Source organism: Daldinia loculata (genome assembly GCF_022478755.1).
Source record: "Daldinia loculata strain CBS 113971 unplaced genomic scaffold F4817scaffold_54, whole genome shotgun sequence".
NCBI lineage: Eukaryota > Fungi > Ascomycota > Sordariomycetes > Xylariales > Hypoxylaceae > Daldinia > Daldinia loculata.
The window spans coordinates 152,066-168,252 of NW_026054908.1; the positions used below are offsets into that span (position 1 = coordinate 152,066).

Sequence of the window (16,187 nt, forward strand, 5' to 3'; positions counted from 1 at the left end):
AATATATTTATTATAAACATAATATAATTATATATAATATATATTTTATTTATATAATTTTATAATTATGTAATTAAAACATTATTAAAAACATAATAATGGTAAAAAAATAATATTAATTTAATTTTACCAAACAATTATTTTTATTATTATATTTAAATTAAATTTATAACTTTAAAAATATTTTTATTAAAATAATTAAAATTTTTAAATTAAATAATATTTAATATAAAACGTATAAATTTTTATTATTTAAATAAATTATTTTTTATTTTAAATGATTTTAAATTAAAGTTTCGAATTTTTTTAATTTATAAAGTTATATTTTTTTAATTATACCACTTTTTTAATTAATTATAATTTATATAACTTTTTTAAAAAAATATTAAAACTTTAATTTAAAGTTAATTTAAACACAATTTTATTAAAAATCGATTTTATTTTTTAAAAACATTATTAAATTAATAAAATTATTAAAAATAACGATATTAACGCGTTTTTATAATAAATAATAATTAATTATATAATTATATTAATTTTATTATTAAATTTATTAATTAAATTTACGCGTTTTAAATTTTTTAAAACGTTAAAAATAATTATAATAACGGTTATAACACCGGTTATAACACCGGTTATAACGTAATAATCGTAACATGTAATAAAATTATACGGGTATAAAAAAAACCGGGAAAGTTTAAATAATTAAATAATAACTTTTAAAGTATTTTATATGTAATTATAAATATTATTTATTATAATATTAATAAAATAAAAGTGGTTAATATTAACCGTAATACCGGTTATAACACGCGTTATAAAATTTAATATATAAAAAAACAATATTATATAAATGTATAAAAAAACGAAAAGTTTTAATAATAATATATTAAAATTAAAATAAAAAACATTTTATATTTATATATAATATTAATTATAATGTTATAATGTTAATTATAATATTTTAAACTTTAAAAATTAAATTTTTTTTAACGTTTTAATTTAATATATAAAAACGTAACGTTATACGCGTATATAAAAAAATTAAAAAAATAAATTAAATATATTATTAACTTTAAATTATTTTAATTAAAATTATTTTATACGTTTTTATAATATATTAAATTATTGTAAAATAAATTTTTTTGTTATTTACCATTAAATTAAAAAATAAGTAACGTTTAAGTTTAAACGGGCTTTAAACTTAAATTCGTTAAAACTTATACACATGCCTTACAGATACAAACACACGGGCCATGCGTTGCGTGGCGCAAGCGGGCGCAGCCCGCTTCAACGAATTCAGGTCTGAGAACTGAGATAAATTATTTTAACCCTTTTTTATAATGTTAACAGACTGATATCAGTTTGTCTTAAAACCCCCCCCACCCGGATAAGTACCTAACCTCAGGTACGCACCTCCAGGTCCGGCCCCACTACACTTCAGCAATACAACTTTTTGTCATCTCATTCATACCTCCAAACCGGTCCCCTATTATGATAACATCGACTATATTCCACTACTTATGATATCTTCAGAATATACACCTAAATGAGCCTGGTTTTCACCCACGTGGCAGCTTCGGGGGTAGACTGATTGAAATACGCAATATGCGCGCTATAATCCGAGCCACCGGCACCACCGCAGACAGGGTCATCTACGAAACACCATGAGTGCATTGATTCCGAGAATCTGTTCAAAGATCCGAGATCCGACTCTGATCGCGGCCAAATCTAAGTTGCTACCCGTTAGTGTACCATATAAGTTTGGGCGCTTGTAGACTAGGTACTTACTCCATTACCGGCAGCACCTGTTCCCACATTGTAAGTCTGAGAGGCTGTGTGACGCACGTCGCCAAAGAAGGTCACCGCTACGACTAGAAGATCTAGTTAGTATACGCCGTCAAAATTTCGGGGGTGTGAGGTTGCCGTACTCTGATTACCGGGCGAGGTTTCAGGTGATAAAGGCGTGTTCGTTTTCTGCGTGCAGTCTTGGAAAGGACCCCCGCCGCCTCCAAGTATGTCGCCTACGACGTGCCCTCCCTGGGAATAGCCAGTCAAAACCAACTTCGCCTCAGGGCAGCTTTCAGCATATGCTGTGATTTGCGCGGTACCATTGGCGACTCCCGCGTATGCCGAGTTGCAATAGTTCTCAAGCGTGGCGGGATATATGATATCTTCGTACCCGCAGCTTGACAAGCCCTCGCATACTCTGTTGACGAGGTCCTTCTGGCTGCCTGGATATGGTTCGGTTGATCCCCGGGCAATAAAAAAATGTATGTCCTCGCAAGCGGTTTGCCGCTCGTCGAGATTGATCGGCGTCGCGGCAATGGCCTTGAGGAGGGCCGTGAAGAGGAGAGACTTGGTGAGCATAATCCTTGATCTTTTACGAATACTTTTTGGAGCCTTTTCTTGCTCGTAAGGGGTTAATTAATTGTCTATCTGTCGAACCTCGTGGTCGAAGGGCTAAGCACTCTTATATTCCTGAGGTTTTAGTTTTCTAACTTGTCGATAAATGATCGCATCTATAGAAACGGTGTTTCCCGGATGAAGTCCCAGTTTCGGACTTGTTCCGTATCTACCGTCACATCGTATCCCCAGATTTTATGCCCAGAGTTTAGAGGATGGTACCTTAGATCCCTATCCAAGAAAAGGGTCTAGAATTTCATATAATACCAATATTCTACCAGCTCACCTTTATCAGAGGATCAGTGAAGGGTATAACAAGATTGTTAAGTCGTCCCGAGCTAACGTTGAGATATCATTCGAGGAAAATTCGAAGGCGGCATTATAGTAAAGTTCAATTTCTAATATACAGTAATTTGTTTTTCATTTTAGCCTTTAGCCTTGGCCTTGAGCTGATACATGTAATGTCCGCGAATAGCCCATTATCCTTCCCCATAGTGGGACTTTTGAGTGTCCAGTCGGCATCATGTACCGGTAATTGACGGCATGAGGCTGCGGAGAAGTTAACTAGGCTATTATAACGCAAATAGTCTTCCTGTATCATCTCTAAAGTCCTCTTACCTACTTGTATGCCAAGAGAAGCATAGACCTTCCAAAATACTTCAAATATAGTATACTAGTTAATAACAATTATGTTACTAACTAATAGTTCTATACAAGTGAACTATGTCTAAGTGTCTGGGTGAGGGAACTAAAGAGATATATATTCAAGGTACAGTCAGCATACTTCTGCTATCAGAACATCGATAATAGCAGAGTTGTACAAGGGACAGCAAGAGATATCATAGACATATGGTGTTGTAGTTAGACTGCATAATATCCATGCACTTTAACTGTATTCATCAATGCTAAAAATATAGGCAGATCTATACAATAGCACTGTTCTTAGGTATTTAACAATACTGAACGACTAGCTTACCTTACTCTTTCTAAAGCCGTAGCCAGATATATCTCCTTTTGCTAAATATTTACAAACTCCCAATTGTAGCTATTTTCGACTAGTTAAACTTCCAGGTCAGGCGGGCTCGCACTCCCCTTAATTCGAGGGTAGAACTAATAGGAGAAGTAGCCCCTAGGAACTAATAAAACAACCAGCCCCTTCAAGACGACTCGACCACCCCATGAAAGTTTCCCCTATCAACCTCCCACACCGTAGGATACGCTCTACCTCCCTCCACCCCTCCATATCCTCTCAAACTCATCAACCAAAAACCCCGCGCTCTGCACCCCGCCAATCACATAATGATCGTTGACCACAAGCGTAGGTACGGCACGCACCGCGAGCCCCCGCGGGGACGACACCTCCGCGACCAAGGCACTCACCGCGCGGCCCCACGCCTCGCTCGCGTCCTCGAGAACGGCACGGATCTGGGCGGTCGCGAACCCCGTCGCGGCGGACGCCGTCTCCGCGAGAAACGAGGGGTCCGATATATCCCCGTCGGACTCGTGGTGTGCCCGGAAGAGCGCTTCCAGGAGGCGCAGTTGCAGGGCTGGGCCCCGGGCTGGAGTGTTGCCGTTCACGGCGGACGGTGATGTTGGCGCGCGAGCGCTGGTGTGTGGCGATGGCGGAGCTGGTGCCCCTCGTCTATTACGTGCTGCGCGGGCCGTTGTGGGCGTGCTCTCTAGTGCGAACCGGAGAAGCTTGTGCGCGTCCCGCGTGCTTCCCGTGCGCCCGGCCCAGGTGAAGTTTATACCAGCTGCTTCTCCGGGGCCGACCCAATACGCGGGGCCTCGGGTACGTGCGATTAGGTAGTCGGATTTGTCGTATGCTATGGTAAGACTAGGTTAGCCAGCTGGCTGGTCAATCTGTTAGTGATCACGGGATTCCCAATGTGTCTTGGTTTAGGGCTAAGCGAATATGTCTCTCCTCCCTCCATCTAGCATCTGCCGAGTTGTTACATGATATGTGGAAGATTGGACGTACTGTATACAACCGTCAATCAAGATCGGTGTATATAAAGCTTCATGCTTTCGTCTATGTTCGAGATTCGGAAAGTTGAATGTACGACTTACCACTTCGAGCTGCTAGAGGGTGAAGCAGAAACGGAGTACAGACTATCTCGAAAATTGCCTCTGGATGACGGGCTCTATAAGTCTCGATAGCGGCCTTTAGATTTTTGAACCCGATGTAACAGTACGGACAGATCACATCCAAGATGAATTCCACAAGAAACCGCGTCGTCTCTGAGGGTATAATGTCGGTCTTCTCGGTGGCTTCCTCCTCTTTTTTCACTACCGCCCCTGTGATCTCCTTGTCGTCGACAGGCAACAGTAAGTCCCGTATACTCGCCATGTTCCAAGGATTTAGGCAACGTTAATCCCAGAGGCTAAGGGCAGGACTCCCAGAAGAGTTGTAAACAGGCCCTTAATTCCTTCTATGAAATGATATTCCTCCTCGGACCACCGCCGGAAAGGAGCAAGGGGCTCGAATCTTGAATAGTCGAAGTCTCGGTTTAAGAAAAAGAAGAAAGTTGTAATAGGGGCAGAAGCCCAATCAATCGCTTCACCACATCCTCGGGGATTTCCATCCTCGCAGAATAATCGACACCGCAAGACATAAATAAATAGTCAGTCAAGTTAGTCCCACGCCGCCAGCCCGCACAAAACCCTAATATCAAAAATCCTGTATCCAACATGCATAGAAGAAACAAGACGCCGCCTCCCGCATCAAGCACCAGTAGTTCAGCAAAGTTTTCCTCTTGGTAGTTTAAAGATCACATAATCAATAAATATGATGCAGAGTAGAGCAAGAGCCGAGCTATAACTAGTCCCAACCACGATGCGCTGATAGCCGCGCTGAAGAAAGATATGGAAAAGAAAGAAAAAAAGAAAGGGGGGGAGGGATTACATATTATGCAGCTACCCCGTACGAAGTACATATGATCACAAATCAAAAAATCGCCAAAAGCTTCCCCGGGCGCTAGACCCCCGGGATCCCGCCACGCCATCACCGCCTCAACCGGCCGTGCCAATTTCGTCACAATCGTACGACAACGACGGATGCCTTTTTGAATTTATTTTCTTACTGCGCCGCCAAGGAATCCACGCGCGGCAGATGTTAAACGGCCCCGAGGATCGACGTTTGCAGAGTAGTATACGACAGAGAGAAGACATGGTGCTCGATCCTCAAGAAGCCTAGTAGCGCATCCACCTTGCCCGCGCGCCGGGATTTAGCATGCGCATCCCGTGCTAGGAAACTACCTACATGTTAAGATGGCACTAGTATGGCAACCTGCATACATACATAGGTAGTATAGGATGTTGTCTTGTCTTTACACGAATATGTTGGTAGATGTGGTATATATTGACGTGGGGTGCTATAATATAAACAATAGGCAACCTCCAGTATAATTTCTGTTAAATTCAATTATAATTTAATATACCATCGATTGACTATTTGTTTAGTACGTACAGCCTCAACCATAATTATCAATAAGCGATGTAGTATACCCCACGAGGTAAACTACGAGACAAGCATTAAAGATGGCTTTTGCTCTCTATTCAAAGCGCTACCGAAATCTTCTTTTCATTCTTGATGCTCAATATCGGCGACTAGTCTTTTTATCGACATACCATCGCACTGTACGTTTGTGCTCTTCTAAAGCGAAATCCATCGCACCAAGCAGATTCCTGTCTTTCTTTACATATTTACCATCCACTACAAGAGCAAGCAAATACTCCAGAGTCCCTTGACCAAATCTTTTCCGATCCTTATCCCTAACTTCCTTCCTTTCCACCTATGCCGATTTATGCGTAGTATCGTGAAGACCGCCAGGCCGACCAGTCTATTTCGAATCGGCAGGAAGAAGCGAAGTCCCAACAGACCATCTTCATCTCAGTTGAATCCATCAAGTGAGATGCAAGCATTGGCCCGTGATATTATTAAGTTCCACCAGTGGCGCCGGCGGTCTATGCCTCGGCCGATTAATGCGAGGGGCGTACGCCTCTAGACTGAGTCGAAACTGCCTCGTAGTGGGATTCCTGATCTGAAGCCTGAAAACAAGACAAAAGAAAAGAGACAAACGCCACTTGCCATCTCAAACGCATGTCGCGAATAATCAAACCTGCCGTGCCGTTGGGTATTGAGCCGTCCATAACACAAAGGGAAGATGCAAGAAACAAAGGAGATCTATGCAAGATCATATCCGTAGGCGTACGTGATCTCATCGTAACGCCATCCTACGCCGCTTTGGAAGTCATCCTACTGACCAGCCCACAGCTCGTTAGGACGTGGCTTAACGTCATATCCTGCCGAACTGGGTTCCGTGCTTGTTGGTCGTCGAATTTGAGCGCTCGAATTGTAATACATCTGGCCCAAGTTGTTGCTGCCCAGAAATGGCTGATCCGGATCGGGATACACGTAGCTATTGCCACTGTTGCTGTGGGTGGGTGAAGCCATGTGCGAAGGCGATTGCCATCCGACACTACCCATATGAGGACTTCCACCTGTACTACCAGTACCTGACTGATGCGATTCTATACTTGGCTCCAGAGTAGGGGGTGGCGGATACACCGTTGGGTGAGAAGTAGGTCGCATGCCTGTAGGGTAGCCCGGGGCCGAAGTAGGACTCTGGGACTGCATATCGGTGCGGATATGCACCGGAAGTGAGCCATTGCCCACGTACGAATAGTCGCTGTTGCGCATCGCATTAGCAGCAGCGAGCTCGGCACTAGGCGAGATAGACATATGTCTCTGGCCTGGCGAGGGTGTGTTCAGTGGTGAACCATGGTTTGATCCAGGCTCACCATCACTACGAGCCACGCGAGCAGCGTTTCTACTAGCCTGCGCTGCTAGAGCATTGGCTGTGGCTGCTGCTGCCTCTTCAACTGTGCCAGAATGAGAATTTTGGTGCCGAGTCAACGTAGTTCTTCGAGTGAACGTCTTTTGACAGTTAGCATAGGGGCACTTATACGGCCGTTTACCCGAGTGAATACGCCTGTGTCGGGCCAATGAGCTGCTGTCACTGAATGGCTAAAGATTTCAAGTCAGCGTGTCTTCTACGTGAAAATAGGGACAATTAATACCTTGCCACATCGTTCACACATGTGGGGTTTCTCGCCAGTATGAACTCGTTGGTGCACCGTCAGAGCTGATCGTTGAATAAACTGTTTCCCGCATCCTTCGTAGTCACAGACATGCGGACGAATACCACTATGGATACGTTCTAAGGCACATTAGAGTCATCCCTTTTCATCGATTTAATAAAAGGACAACTTACCGTGCCTAGCCAGATCACTACGCCGCGCGAAGGCTTTTTGACATGTGCTGCATGGATACGCCTTTGGTTGAGGTTGTGGCTGCTGGGGCTGCTCAGGAAGCTTGTTGTAGGGCATAGAGAGTGCATGGGAGAGCTGCGGCATGCCAGGAATCATCATAGTAGGAGGCATACTAGGGTCGGACAGGGCCATCGTTGCATGCATTGCAGTGGGGGAACCATAGGGCCGACCGTTACTCATGCCATTCAGGGCGTCTAATTGTTGGCCAGGGCGGGGGCCTGAGTGGTAGGAGCTCTCGGATCCGTGCGGTGAGTTCGCACGATCCATGCCGATCGGAGTCAGCTGCGGATGGGGAAGAAGTTGGTGTTCCGGCGAGCGACCTGACGCTGCTGCTGCGGCTGCTGCAGCTGCCGCCGCATTCTTCTTGTCCAACATATTTGTGATGTTCATCACTTCAGATGACGGCGATTTGGACATAGTGTGGCCAGAACAAAAATCCAAATTAACCGAATGGGGTTTCCCAACAAACTCGGATCTCAATAGGATTATCACCTCTTCGCCGTGCTGCGCGCGCTATAGAGGGGTAGATTCTTCCTTATTCAGACAGTTCAAGCGAATTCCAATTCCAAATACACAAAAGTTCGATATAAAGGTGTTGTATAATCCAAGTATCCCAGTCTGTATACGTCAACAAGACACAAATTATCGCTTTTGTTGCCAATGGTGAGAGGGTTCCGGGTCGTTGGACTCGATACGCGTCAGCTTTGACCTTGACGAGTCAAATCTAACACTCTAGCGTTACGTGAACGGTTTGCCTTGATAGAAGTTGCGCACAGTTTCAGCCTGACTATTTGAGGCCAGACAACTCGATGCGCCTAAATTTTTCTATCGGATCTTAAGGAGAGTTCTGCACAGCAGCACAAGTAACAATCTCTAGAGAAATATTCCTCTTTCGATTATTAGGAAAGATGACGAAGGCGGGGTAGTGGTATCGCGGGCGTATGCCGTGGAGCTGAATTCGTGAGGACGTGATGAAAATACAGTCGAGTGATGTGGTAGTCCAGTCACGATTTCGCGTTTATTAGGGCAGTATGGGGCGAAAGATCCGTAGTCCTGAACAAGCCTAATCGAGTCAGCACTCTGGAGAAGTATGCATGTTATGAACTAAGAACAGCTTGGTAGCGTTCGTGGCACATGCGGGATGAAAAATAATGTTTGTTGACTTGGACCTTGTCGACAGAGCTATGTAACACCGAAGGCTCCTGTAGTGCAAGATACCTTGAGCTCATAGATCTACTATAGTAGATCGGTCAAGGCAAACCGCCGCTTGAATGCGACGCGTGACAAAGACATGAGGAAGTGATCGGATTGTATAGCAACTACGGAAGCACATCGTGCAAACCGAACGGGCCATATCTCTGCAACAAAAGAAAGCGCGTGGTAGATCCGGAGCTAGGCGACTAAGGCGGGAGGGAATGGGGCAGCTTGTGATCCTAACGTACCTCGAGGAATTATTCGGGCTCTTTCAAGTTTAACGGTAGACAACGTAAGAGGAACAAGAGCGCCGCTGCTTAAGGTGATCAATATCCAGACGGCCGGCTCAGAGTAAAAAAAGGTTGACGAAGGAATTTAGAAAAAGGATGTGTGACGGCGAGGGAAGGAAAAATAATGGAAGTGATGAAATGACCAAATCGATGGTTATTTTAGGTAAGCTTGTCGAGGGAGGTGTACCGTAGTACTTCAGTACCTACTTAGATACTTACGTCTTGGTACATTTGATATAAATTTGGCGGTGGGCAGGTAAAATGGTGCATGCGCGTTGGTAAGTGCACACTGTAAAGATGGTAAGGAACGGGAGCAGGGGCCACAACGCGCAGGTAAAGGTAAATGTTGCCGTGGGTACCTCAGGTAGGCACATGTACCTAATCTATCTCTAAAGAAACAAAAACACTGCACGAAGCTACTTACGTAGGTACGTATACATAGGTATATAATCCAGGCAGAAATGCAGCAACCCTTACAGTCCAGTTGCGTCAATGTATACTGATGTTAAAGTGAGGAATAAAAGAAGAAAAAAAACTTTCTACGTAAGTATTATATTAAATAATTCTTTTCTCCTTTTCCTACCTGTTTTTTCTCTCGACCCTTGTTCATTTCCGTGAAGGTCCAATGAAACCACATTTTAATAGGGCTACAGCTACACGGGTACCAAAGTAGCATACGTACATGCGCGTATTGCCACTAAGGTATCGATAAAGTAAAGTAGTCTAAGCATTATTCAACACCCGCTAAACCATTTTCAGTATTGAATTTGTTTTCTGGAAGCTTGACCCCTGTAGGTTAAAGCGAGAAAAGAAAAAAAAGAAGAAAAAAAAACTGTCGGGGCTTTTCGGATCATCCCGATTCGGCAGTATATTCATTCAACTTTCTAAATATATATATATCGAGATAATCGAGGTTAATTCTCTATTCCATATATTCTTCTCTTTTATCAGATCGATATGTGAGCTACTTAGGTACCAATACCATGGGCTACTACGGACTATTATGGACTGCTATAGTAGATATCAAACGCATAATTCGATCATGTACCCAGGCAGCCCCAGGACCCAGGAAGAGGAACCGGTCTGAACATTGCTTACCTTGGCATCAGGCACAACTATGATCCCAGTAAAGACCCATAGAACGGGACCCGCTCATACCATCCGCGATATTGCCATGATCTCCCCCAGACGTGCCATTGTACATAATCACTTGATTGCAACAAGTGAAACACCATTAAGGGTGAAATTTTATGTACGAACGTTGAAGTCTACGGGGAATGAGACAGACGGGGCGTTTTTTCATGTGGGCAATATCCATATAACGGTAGCTAACACGACGCATAAGGTACATACATGCATATGATATACATCATACAGGTCTACATCATACTTGACCTAGGTCTACATACATAGGTCTAGGTCTAGGTATATACAAACCATGGGGTAGTACATACATACGCTGTGCAATACCAGCGCATTCGGCATCGGAATTAAAGTATCTCGGAAGGCTGGTGATAAATCTTGGTAGGGTGACGAATACTGAGCAATGAAAATACCAGTTACCAGTCACCAGTCATTTTCCGTCGGAACTGCCTAGACTCACAGACTCTCAGCAAGCAAGTCAAGTCAAGTCAACCCAAGAGTCATCCAAGGGAGGACGTGGGATTGGCGCGTACCGAAGACATGGTAAGAAGGTAAGAATTAATAAGAAGAAAGAAATATCCTTGTAAATAAGACGTACTTATCTGCTTCTTCGGCTTCCATGGGGATTCAATCGTTTCCATAAATAGGGACTAGCCATGACTAGCCACTAGCCACGGGGGTGCATTCCGCTCAGTGACCCTCACTGACCGTAAAGAATACCAGGTAGAATCAAAATTGCATATCCAGGCTTAACTCCATGATGGTAATGATGGTAATCTGGTAATAACAAATCCGGACTAGTATGGGCTATTCTGCAACGGCAACACCAAATGCCTGGATTTTGAATGTTTGATTATTTTCTTTCTCTTTACCTTTACATACGGTACTTACTTTACTTAGATACCTTTCCTCTCGTTCTTGTGCCAAAATGAAATATTAAAATATACGAAGTACCAAACAACAATACATGTAACCCGGTGGGGGATCCGTGTACGAAGTGAGTAGGTACGTACCGTAAAGGAGGTATATCACATTACACCCACACTACTCTCTACTTCCCCGAGTGCGAGAGGGACGTATTATTCCTTTTTCTTAAGTGTTTTTACGGTCATGTCCAATTAGAACAGAGTATAGACAGGTAGGTACAGAGAAAAAAGGACGACCCCCTTCTCTATTAGATAGCTCATAAGTTATAATTCAGATATCGAATTTTTACTTTTGATTCTAACAGTCGTATACATATCGACGTCGTCAAATGAGATGAATCTCCAACTTAACACGTCACTTTTTTTTCACGACGGGAAGACGCAGATAATGCCGGGAAGATCCAGGGCATCTAGGCAGTAACACTCTTCTCGCACTCTATCTCATACAGTACTCCAGTTCCAAATCAACCCCGAGATCATGGAGAAAGACCGAGTCGTATTAGCGTAGCATTCCTATCAGCATTACCAGCTGAGAACAACGCAGCTGTCCGCAGCTTATAGCCTCGTGTGATCACGCTTATCTTCAGCTGCTCAGTAAGAGTAGGACACGAAATGATACATAACCACGTTTTCGACAGTGTACCCTCTCGAGTGGCCTCTGCCACCGCACGTACGGTATGGTACGGTATGGATGGCTGGATAGCTGTGGGGAAAGGCATGGGTTCCATCAGCCAATGCACCCCGGCGCATGAGGTTTCCAAACAGGCCCGAAATTGGCCCTAACCCCAACAGAGCAAGATTCTGGAAGATTTCGAGAAGCGGAAGAAAAGCGCTGGACCCGGACATGCCAACATTGAAAGGATCTTTTCTCTTTGGAAACCATCCCCGTCCGACATTACGTGGACAGGAACATGTACATAACGGCGCCGCGAACGTCTAGCTACCCTATACTATCCACGGCATAATTACTACGGCGAGTTACATTTTCTCCCCTCCTTAGGTATTTCAACAATTATGACAATCTTTCGATCTGATTATGCTTTATCCCTTCGGCCGAGCGCCTTATCCGGACATGGTCCCCCTTACTATGTAGACTAGTTCAAGGCAATGGATCGTTGCTTGAACCGTGGCATGGGAATCTCCCGCGCCTTGCTAGCGGCACCTTCATTTCGCAGGCATTACCGACAATGACATCAATTTATTCGACCATACGAATGAAAACATTCTCGAAGCTTTGCCGTCCAAGTTGCCAAAAGCGGAGCAACCCCTGCGCTTCTATGGCTTCCACTCTTTTCTTCTAGAACCACAAACATAATTCCAACCTGGATCTTGGGTGTAACTAAGTTGACAGGCATGTAGCAGTCTGTGTATTTACTATCGAATAACGGTTATCATCTGTGGAAAGGGTTGTTAATCTTTTTAACCCGTCCATCTTTCTTATCGGGGTAGTGTTCAGAATAGTTGATTCTTCCGGCTACTCGATTGTGTATTAGATAAAGGCGGGAGCATAACTTTGGGTAGTAAAAGTCAATAAGGTATCATAGGTAGTAATCTAGGTAATTAACAATAATTTGCAGCTTCTTGTTTGTGCATGTTTTCAGCTCGTAAATATCTATATAAAAATGTAAACCAGTTGGTCTAGTTACTCGTGGCTGATCTGAAATATAGACTATCGTAGTGTTAGATAACCTCCTATTGGTAAACATGCAACATATTATATCGAGTAATGACTTTAAAATGTGGTTTTCTATACAATAATAACTAATAATACTGTTAGTCATTATACTAACACGCGTTAGCCAATTTGCAATAAGTTTAGAGCAATATGTTGGTTGTGATTTGAACAGTTTCATTATCATGAGATCTCAATTTGTAGCCAAAGCCGATGACTTACCAATAAATTTGCTTCATAAGCCACGTAGAAAACTCTTCCACCAGCAATTATGTCCTTTGGGTAATACAGGATACTTCACATTGGGAGAATTGTGTTCCAACTCACGATATGCCAAGTTTACTACAACGCTGGACAGCATCACACACGTATCCATTTGGAACTAAAACCCGAGCTATAGAAAGGGCCGGCGCATGCCACGTTACGTACTAGCCGACATCAAAAACACGTTCCTGCTCTAGTGCATGTATCTATCAATAGATAGCATAGCTTGGTCGGATTTAGCTCCACATCGAGACTAATATTTTGATGCTAATAGCGAAGGTAGGGTGTATGTAATCGATCTGGTTTGTTATTCTTAATAAGCTCGGGTAGAGCAGCTCGCCAAGTCATTTCAATAAAGGTAACTAAAATAAAGCTCTAACACTAGAGTCTACTCACCATACTCCTTCAATTTTCCATACTAAAAAGGGACCTTCTACATACCTAAAGCTGAAGGCGTCCGAGCGAGAAATGAGAAGGCCAATCGGTATAGGGGGACACTCTATTAGCTCTATTAGGGAAAAGCGGAATTATCAGATTTCGGCGCGCCCCGAGTACTAGTCATTGAGATGTGAGTGGAACTTCAAGGATATAAGTGATGATACAACACCCGCATCCGCATTCCCTTCCTTTATTTTCGACTAGCTAAAATTTGGCTTCCTCTAGCCCTTACGAAAGCTATCATTGCCAGAAACCTGGTTGGCAGAGTACACGACCGGTAAGAGTATTTCATCCAACCATACATGGTAGTTTGTTCAGCACGACCGATACGCGTATATCCTGGCCCAGGATTTGTGTCGAAATTGTAATAATCCTCAACCACCCATTAAACAAGCACGACAGTCTCACCTTACAATATGAGATATGAGGCTCACATCCTAAGAATCATATAGGAGAATCCACTTACTAAAGAAGGGACTCATGAAAAGCTTAGTCTTAGACCCCCCAAAAGGGGTGACGCACAGTGAAGATCAACGCAACAGGAATACCTACCTGGAAGAATGCTTCCGTAGCGATTCTAGCTAGTCCTGTCTATGCGAATGTCTCCACGTCACCAAGCGTTCGCTATAAGAGCTACCTAGGTAGGAAGTCCACACACCACCCAATGCCCTCACCGCCCATCCCCGTTAGACTTGTTGCAGTGCCTTGTAATGCCCATCGGGGGCTTGACGGCCGGCGGCCACGGAGAAGCTGCTTGATCTATCCCGGGTGCCGTATCACTTCCGCTAATGCGTTTGAAAAGTTCCAATACGACACCACCGAAGTGCTGTGGAGGTGTCACTAGGAACATAAGTAGTAACATAGATACAAAGGGGTCAGCTTACGGTGAAAACATAACTTAGGTAAGTTTAACGGCAAAGTACCTACATAGGTAGTTTTAATAATACCTAGTTAATGTATATATGAATGTTCATTTTATGACCACCTAGGATTCTAGAGTTGAATCCTTAAGTTGATACAACTCGCCTGAAGATTCAGTAACGCCGTTGATGTAGCATACTGTCGAAAACAATGTCAGCACAACATCATTCGACTACATGCAACGCTTAGCAGTCAACCCTACACCAGTACGTTGGCCTATCGACTCCATTCCGCTGGGCAGGGAATGCCCTAGTCTTCCCGGCACACGGTTCGCATCCGCGCCCCGTCCACTACTACGTAGTAGCGGTCCAGTACAACCCTAAGCGAACCCAGAACCGGTGAGTCCCCTGTCTGAACATCTCACTGCCACCCTTGAAGACCCTTCCTCTGGGTCGTCCGACTCTCTGGGACGCAGAAATACCCGAAAGGAAGCACGGTTACTTAGGCGCGTTATTCTTGCATACATTCGCCCATGAGCACAGCTCACATTTTAGCTGGTCCGGACGGCTATCTCTGTGAACGTTCAACTATGAGCAAGCTTCTCCGCAGCTAAGTTCGCCGGCGAGCACGCGTGAAATGCACGTAGACTCATTCTTTAATAGCGAGCACCCATGCTCGCGCGCAAGGGCTTGAGACGTCGCCTAGGCTAGTTTCGTCAAACCTCCGAACTTTGACGTCTCTCGCCATTTTGAGCGGACCCATAGCTTTTTCATTACAATCCCCATAATTTTCTATTTACGTTGACGTGCATGTGAGCCAGTTGTGCGATAAGCTACAGCCTATGAATTCGTGAGGCGGGCGTGTTTATGGCTTTGACAGACTTGAATGCCGCCCACCACCAACATTGGTCGAAACCCGACATCGCAACAGGCTTCCGTACAAACACTCGGGCCGAGATAGCTTGCTCTTGTTTGAAACGACGATATAGATGCCTTATATACCTTATAGTGCATCAATAAAAAGCCAATATCGTATATAATGTTGAGAGGATATAAGGTACGCTATCATGCTGTGTTTTAAGATTCATGTTATATGAGATATTATATCGATAAAGTCTACTAACCTAATATATATGTCTTATTAGTATTATGAGATGTAACACCGTCAATCCGTAACGTATTAACAAGCTACTTGAGGGAAATCGAAGACCAGTCATTAAAGGATATAATTTTGGTACCGTACATACCGAGAGCAACCCTGAAAATTCAAGGCTTGGAATGGATGTGGTGGCACCTCGAGATCGTGATCACTTTTCTCGAATCCTCCACCTTCAAGGTAACTATAAACGTTGGGCCTATTGCTGCAAGCCATCCAATTATGGGATAGACATCGCACAGCTTATCAAATATGAGTTATTACTGTGTATATGTAGTAGTAGACCCGTTCTAATAGTATTGTATCAACACCATACTCTGTAGATAGACTCGCGAACCCCCCTATTTTGAGGGTAATCCTCTACTCCATTTCATCACCTAGGTCTCCTACGTTTGTAATAGTGATGCCAGTCACCCTAGAGGACTAAGTTACCAGGCTCATAGATTGCTACCTATATCATTAGGTGGAGCAAGAAGCAAGGAAACAACATCATTGTGCCGCGAG

General features: G+C 43.6%; 4 protein-coding genes across 4 annotated transcripts; all 4 read right to left on the reverse strand.

The window, feature by feature from the left end:
- Window positions 1-1,267: 1,267 nt before the first annotated feature.
- On the reverse strand, window positions 1,268-3,075 carry F4817DRAFT_347513 (Alpha/Beta hydrolase protein). The gene is made up of 2 exons (XM_049304556.1): window positions 1,806-3,075; window positions 1,268-1,745 (listed from the first exon to the last, which is right to left on the reverse strand). The coding sequence occupies exon 1, from the start codon at window positions 2,368-2,370 to the stop codon at window positions 1,888-1,890; it is 483 nt and encodes a 160-aa protein (XP_049155921.1). The 5' UTR covers window positions 2,371-3,075; the 3' UTR covers window positions 1,268-1,745; window positions 1,806-1,887.
- A 211-nt stretch (window positions 3,076-3,286) lies between these two features.
- Window positions 3,287-5,301, reverse strand: F4817DRAFT_347519 (thioredoxin-like protein). The gene is made up of 2 exons (XM_049304557.1): window positions 4,477-5,301; window positions 3,287-4,232 (listed from the first exon to the last, which is right to left on the reverse strand). The coding sequence occupies exons 1-2, from the start codon at window positions 4,754-4,756 to the stop codon at window positions 3,628-3,630; spliced, it is 885 nt and encodes a 294-aa protein (XP_049155922.1). The 5' UTR covers window positions 4,757-5,301; the 3' UTR covers window positions 3,287-3,627.
- A 1,363-nt stretch (window positions 5,302-6,664) lies between these two features.
- On the reverse strand, window positions 6,665-8,115 carry F4817DRAFT_360974 (uncharacterized protein; the record flags this gene model as incomplete). Its single annotated transcript, XM_049306344.1, has 3 exons — window positions 6,665-7,435; window positions 7,489-7,628; window positions 7,683-8,115. The coding sequence occupies 3 exons, from the start codon at window positions 8,113-8,115 to the stop codon at window positions 6,665-6,667; spliced, it is 1,344 nt and encodes a 447-aa protein (XP_049155923.1).
- Window positions 8,116-11,444: 3,329 nt separating this feature from the next.
- On the reverse strand, window positions 11,445-12,870 carry F4817DRAFT_347527 (uncharacterized protein). The gene is made up of 2 exons (XM_049304558.1): window positions 11,569-12,870; window positions 11,445-11,505 (listed from the first exon to the last, which is right to left on the reverse strand). The coding sequence occupies exon 1, from the start codon at window positions 12,137-12,139 to the stop codon at window positions 11,885-11,887; it is 255 nt and encodes an 84-aa protein (XP_049155924.1). The 5' UTR covers window positions 12,140-12,870; the 3' UTR covers window positions 11,445-11,505; window positions 11,569-11,884.
- Window positions 12,871-16,187: the final 3,317 nt, after the last annotated feature.

Coding starts and splice junctions, on each gene's coding strand:
- F4817DRAFT_347513 (XM_049304556.1), bottom strand. CDS start 2,370: ATGCTCACCAAGTCTCTCCTCTTCACGGCCCTCCTCAAGGCCATTGCC.
- F4817DRAFT_347519 (XM_049304557.1), bottom strand. CDS start 4,756: ATGGCGAGTATACGGGACTTACTGTTGCCTGTCGACGACAAGGAGATC. Junction 4,233..4,476: donor CCCTCTAGCAGCTCGAAGTG/GTAAGTCGTACA, acceptor GTCTTACCATAG/CATACGACAAATCCGACTAC.
- F4817DRAFT_347527 (XM_049304558.1), bottom strand. CDS start 12,139: ATGTCCGGGTCCAGCGCTTTTCTTCCGCTTCTCGAAATCTTCCAGAAT.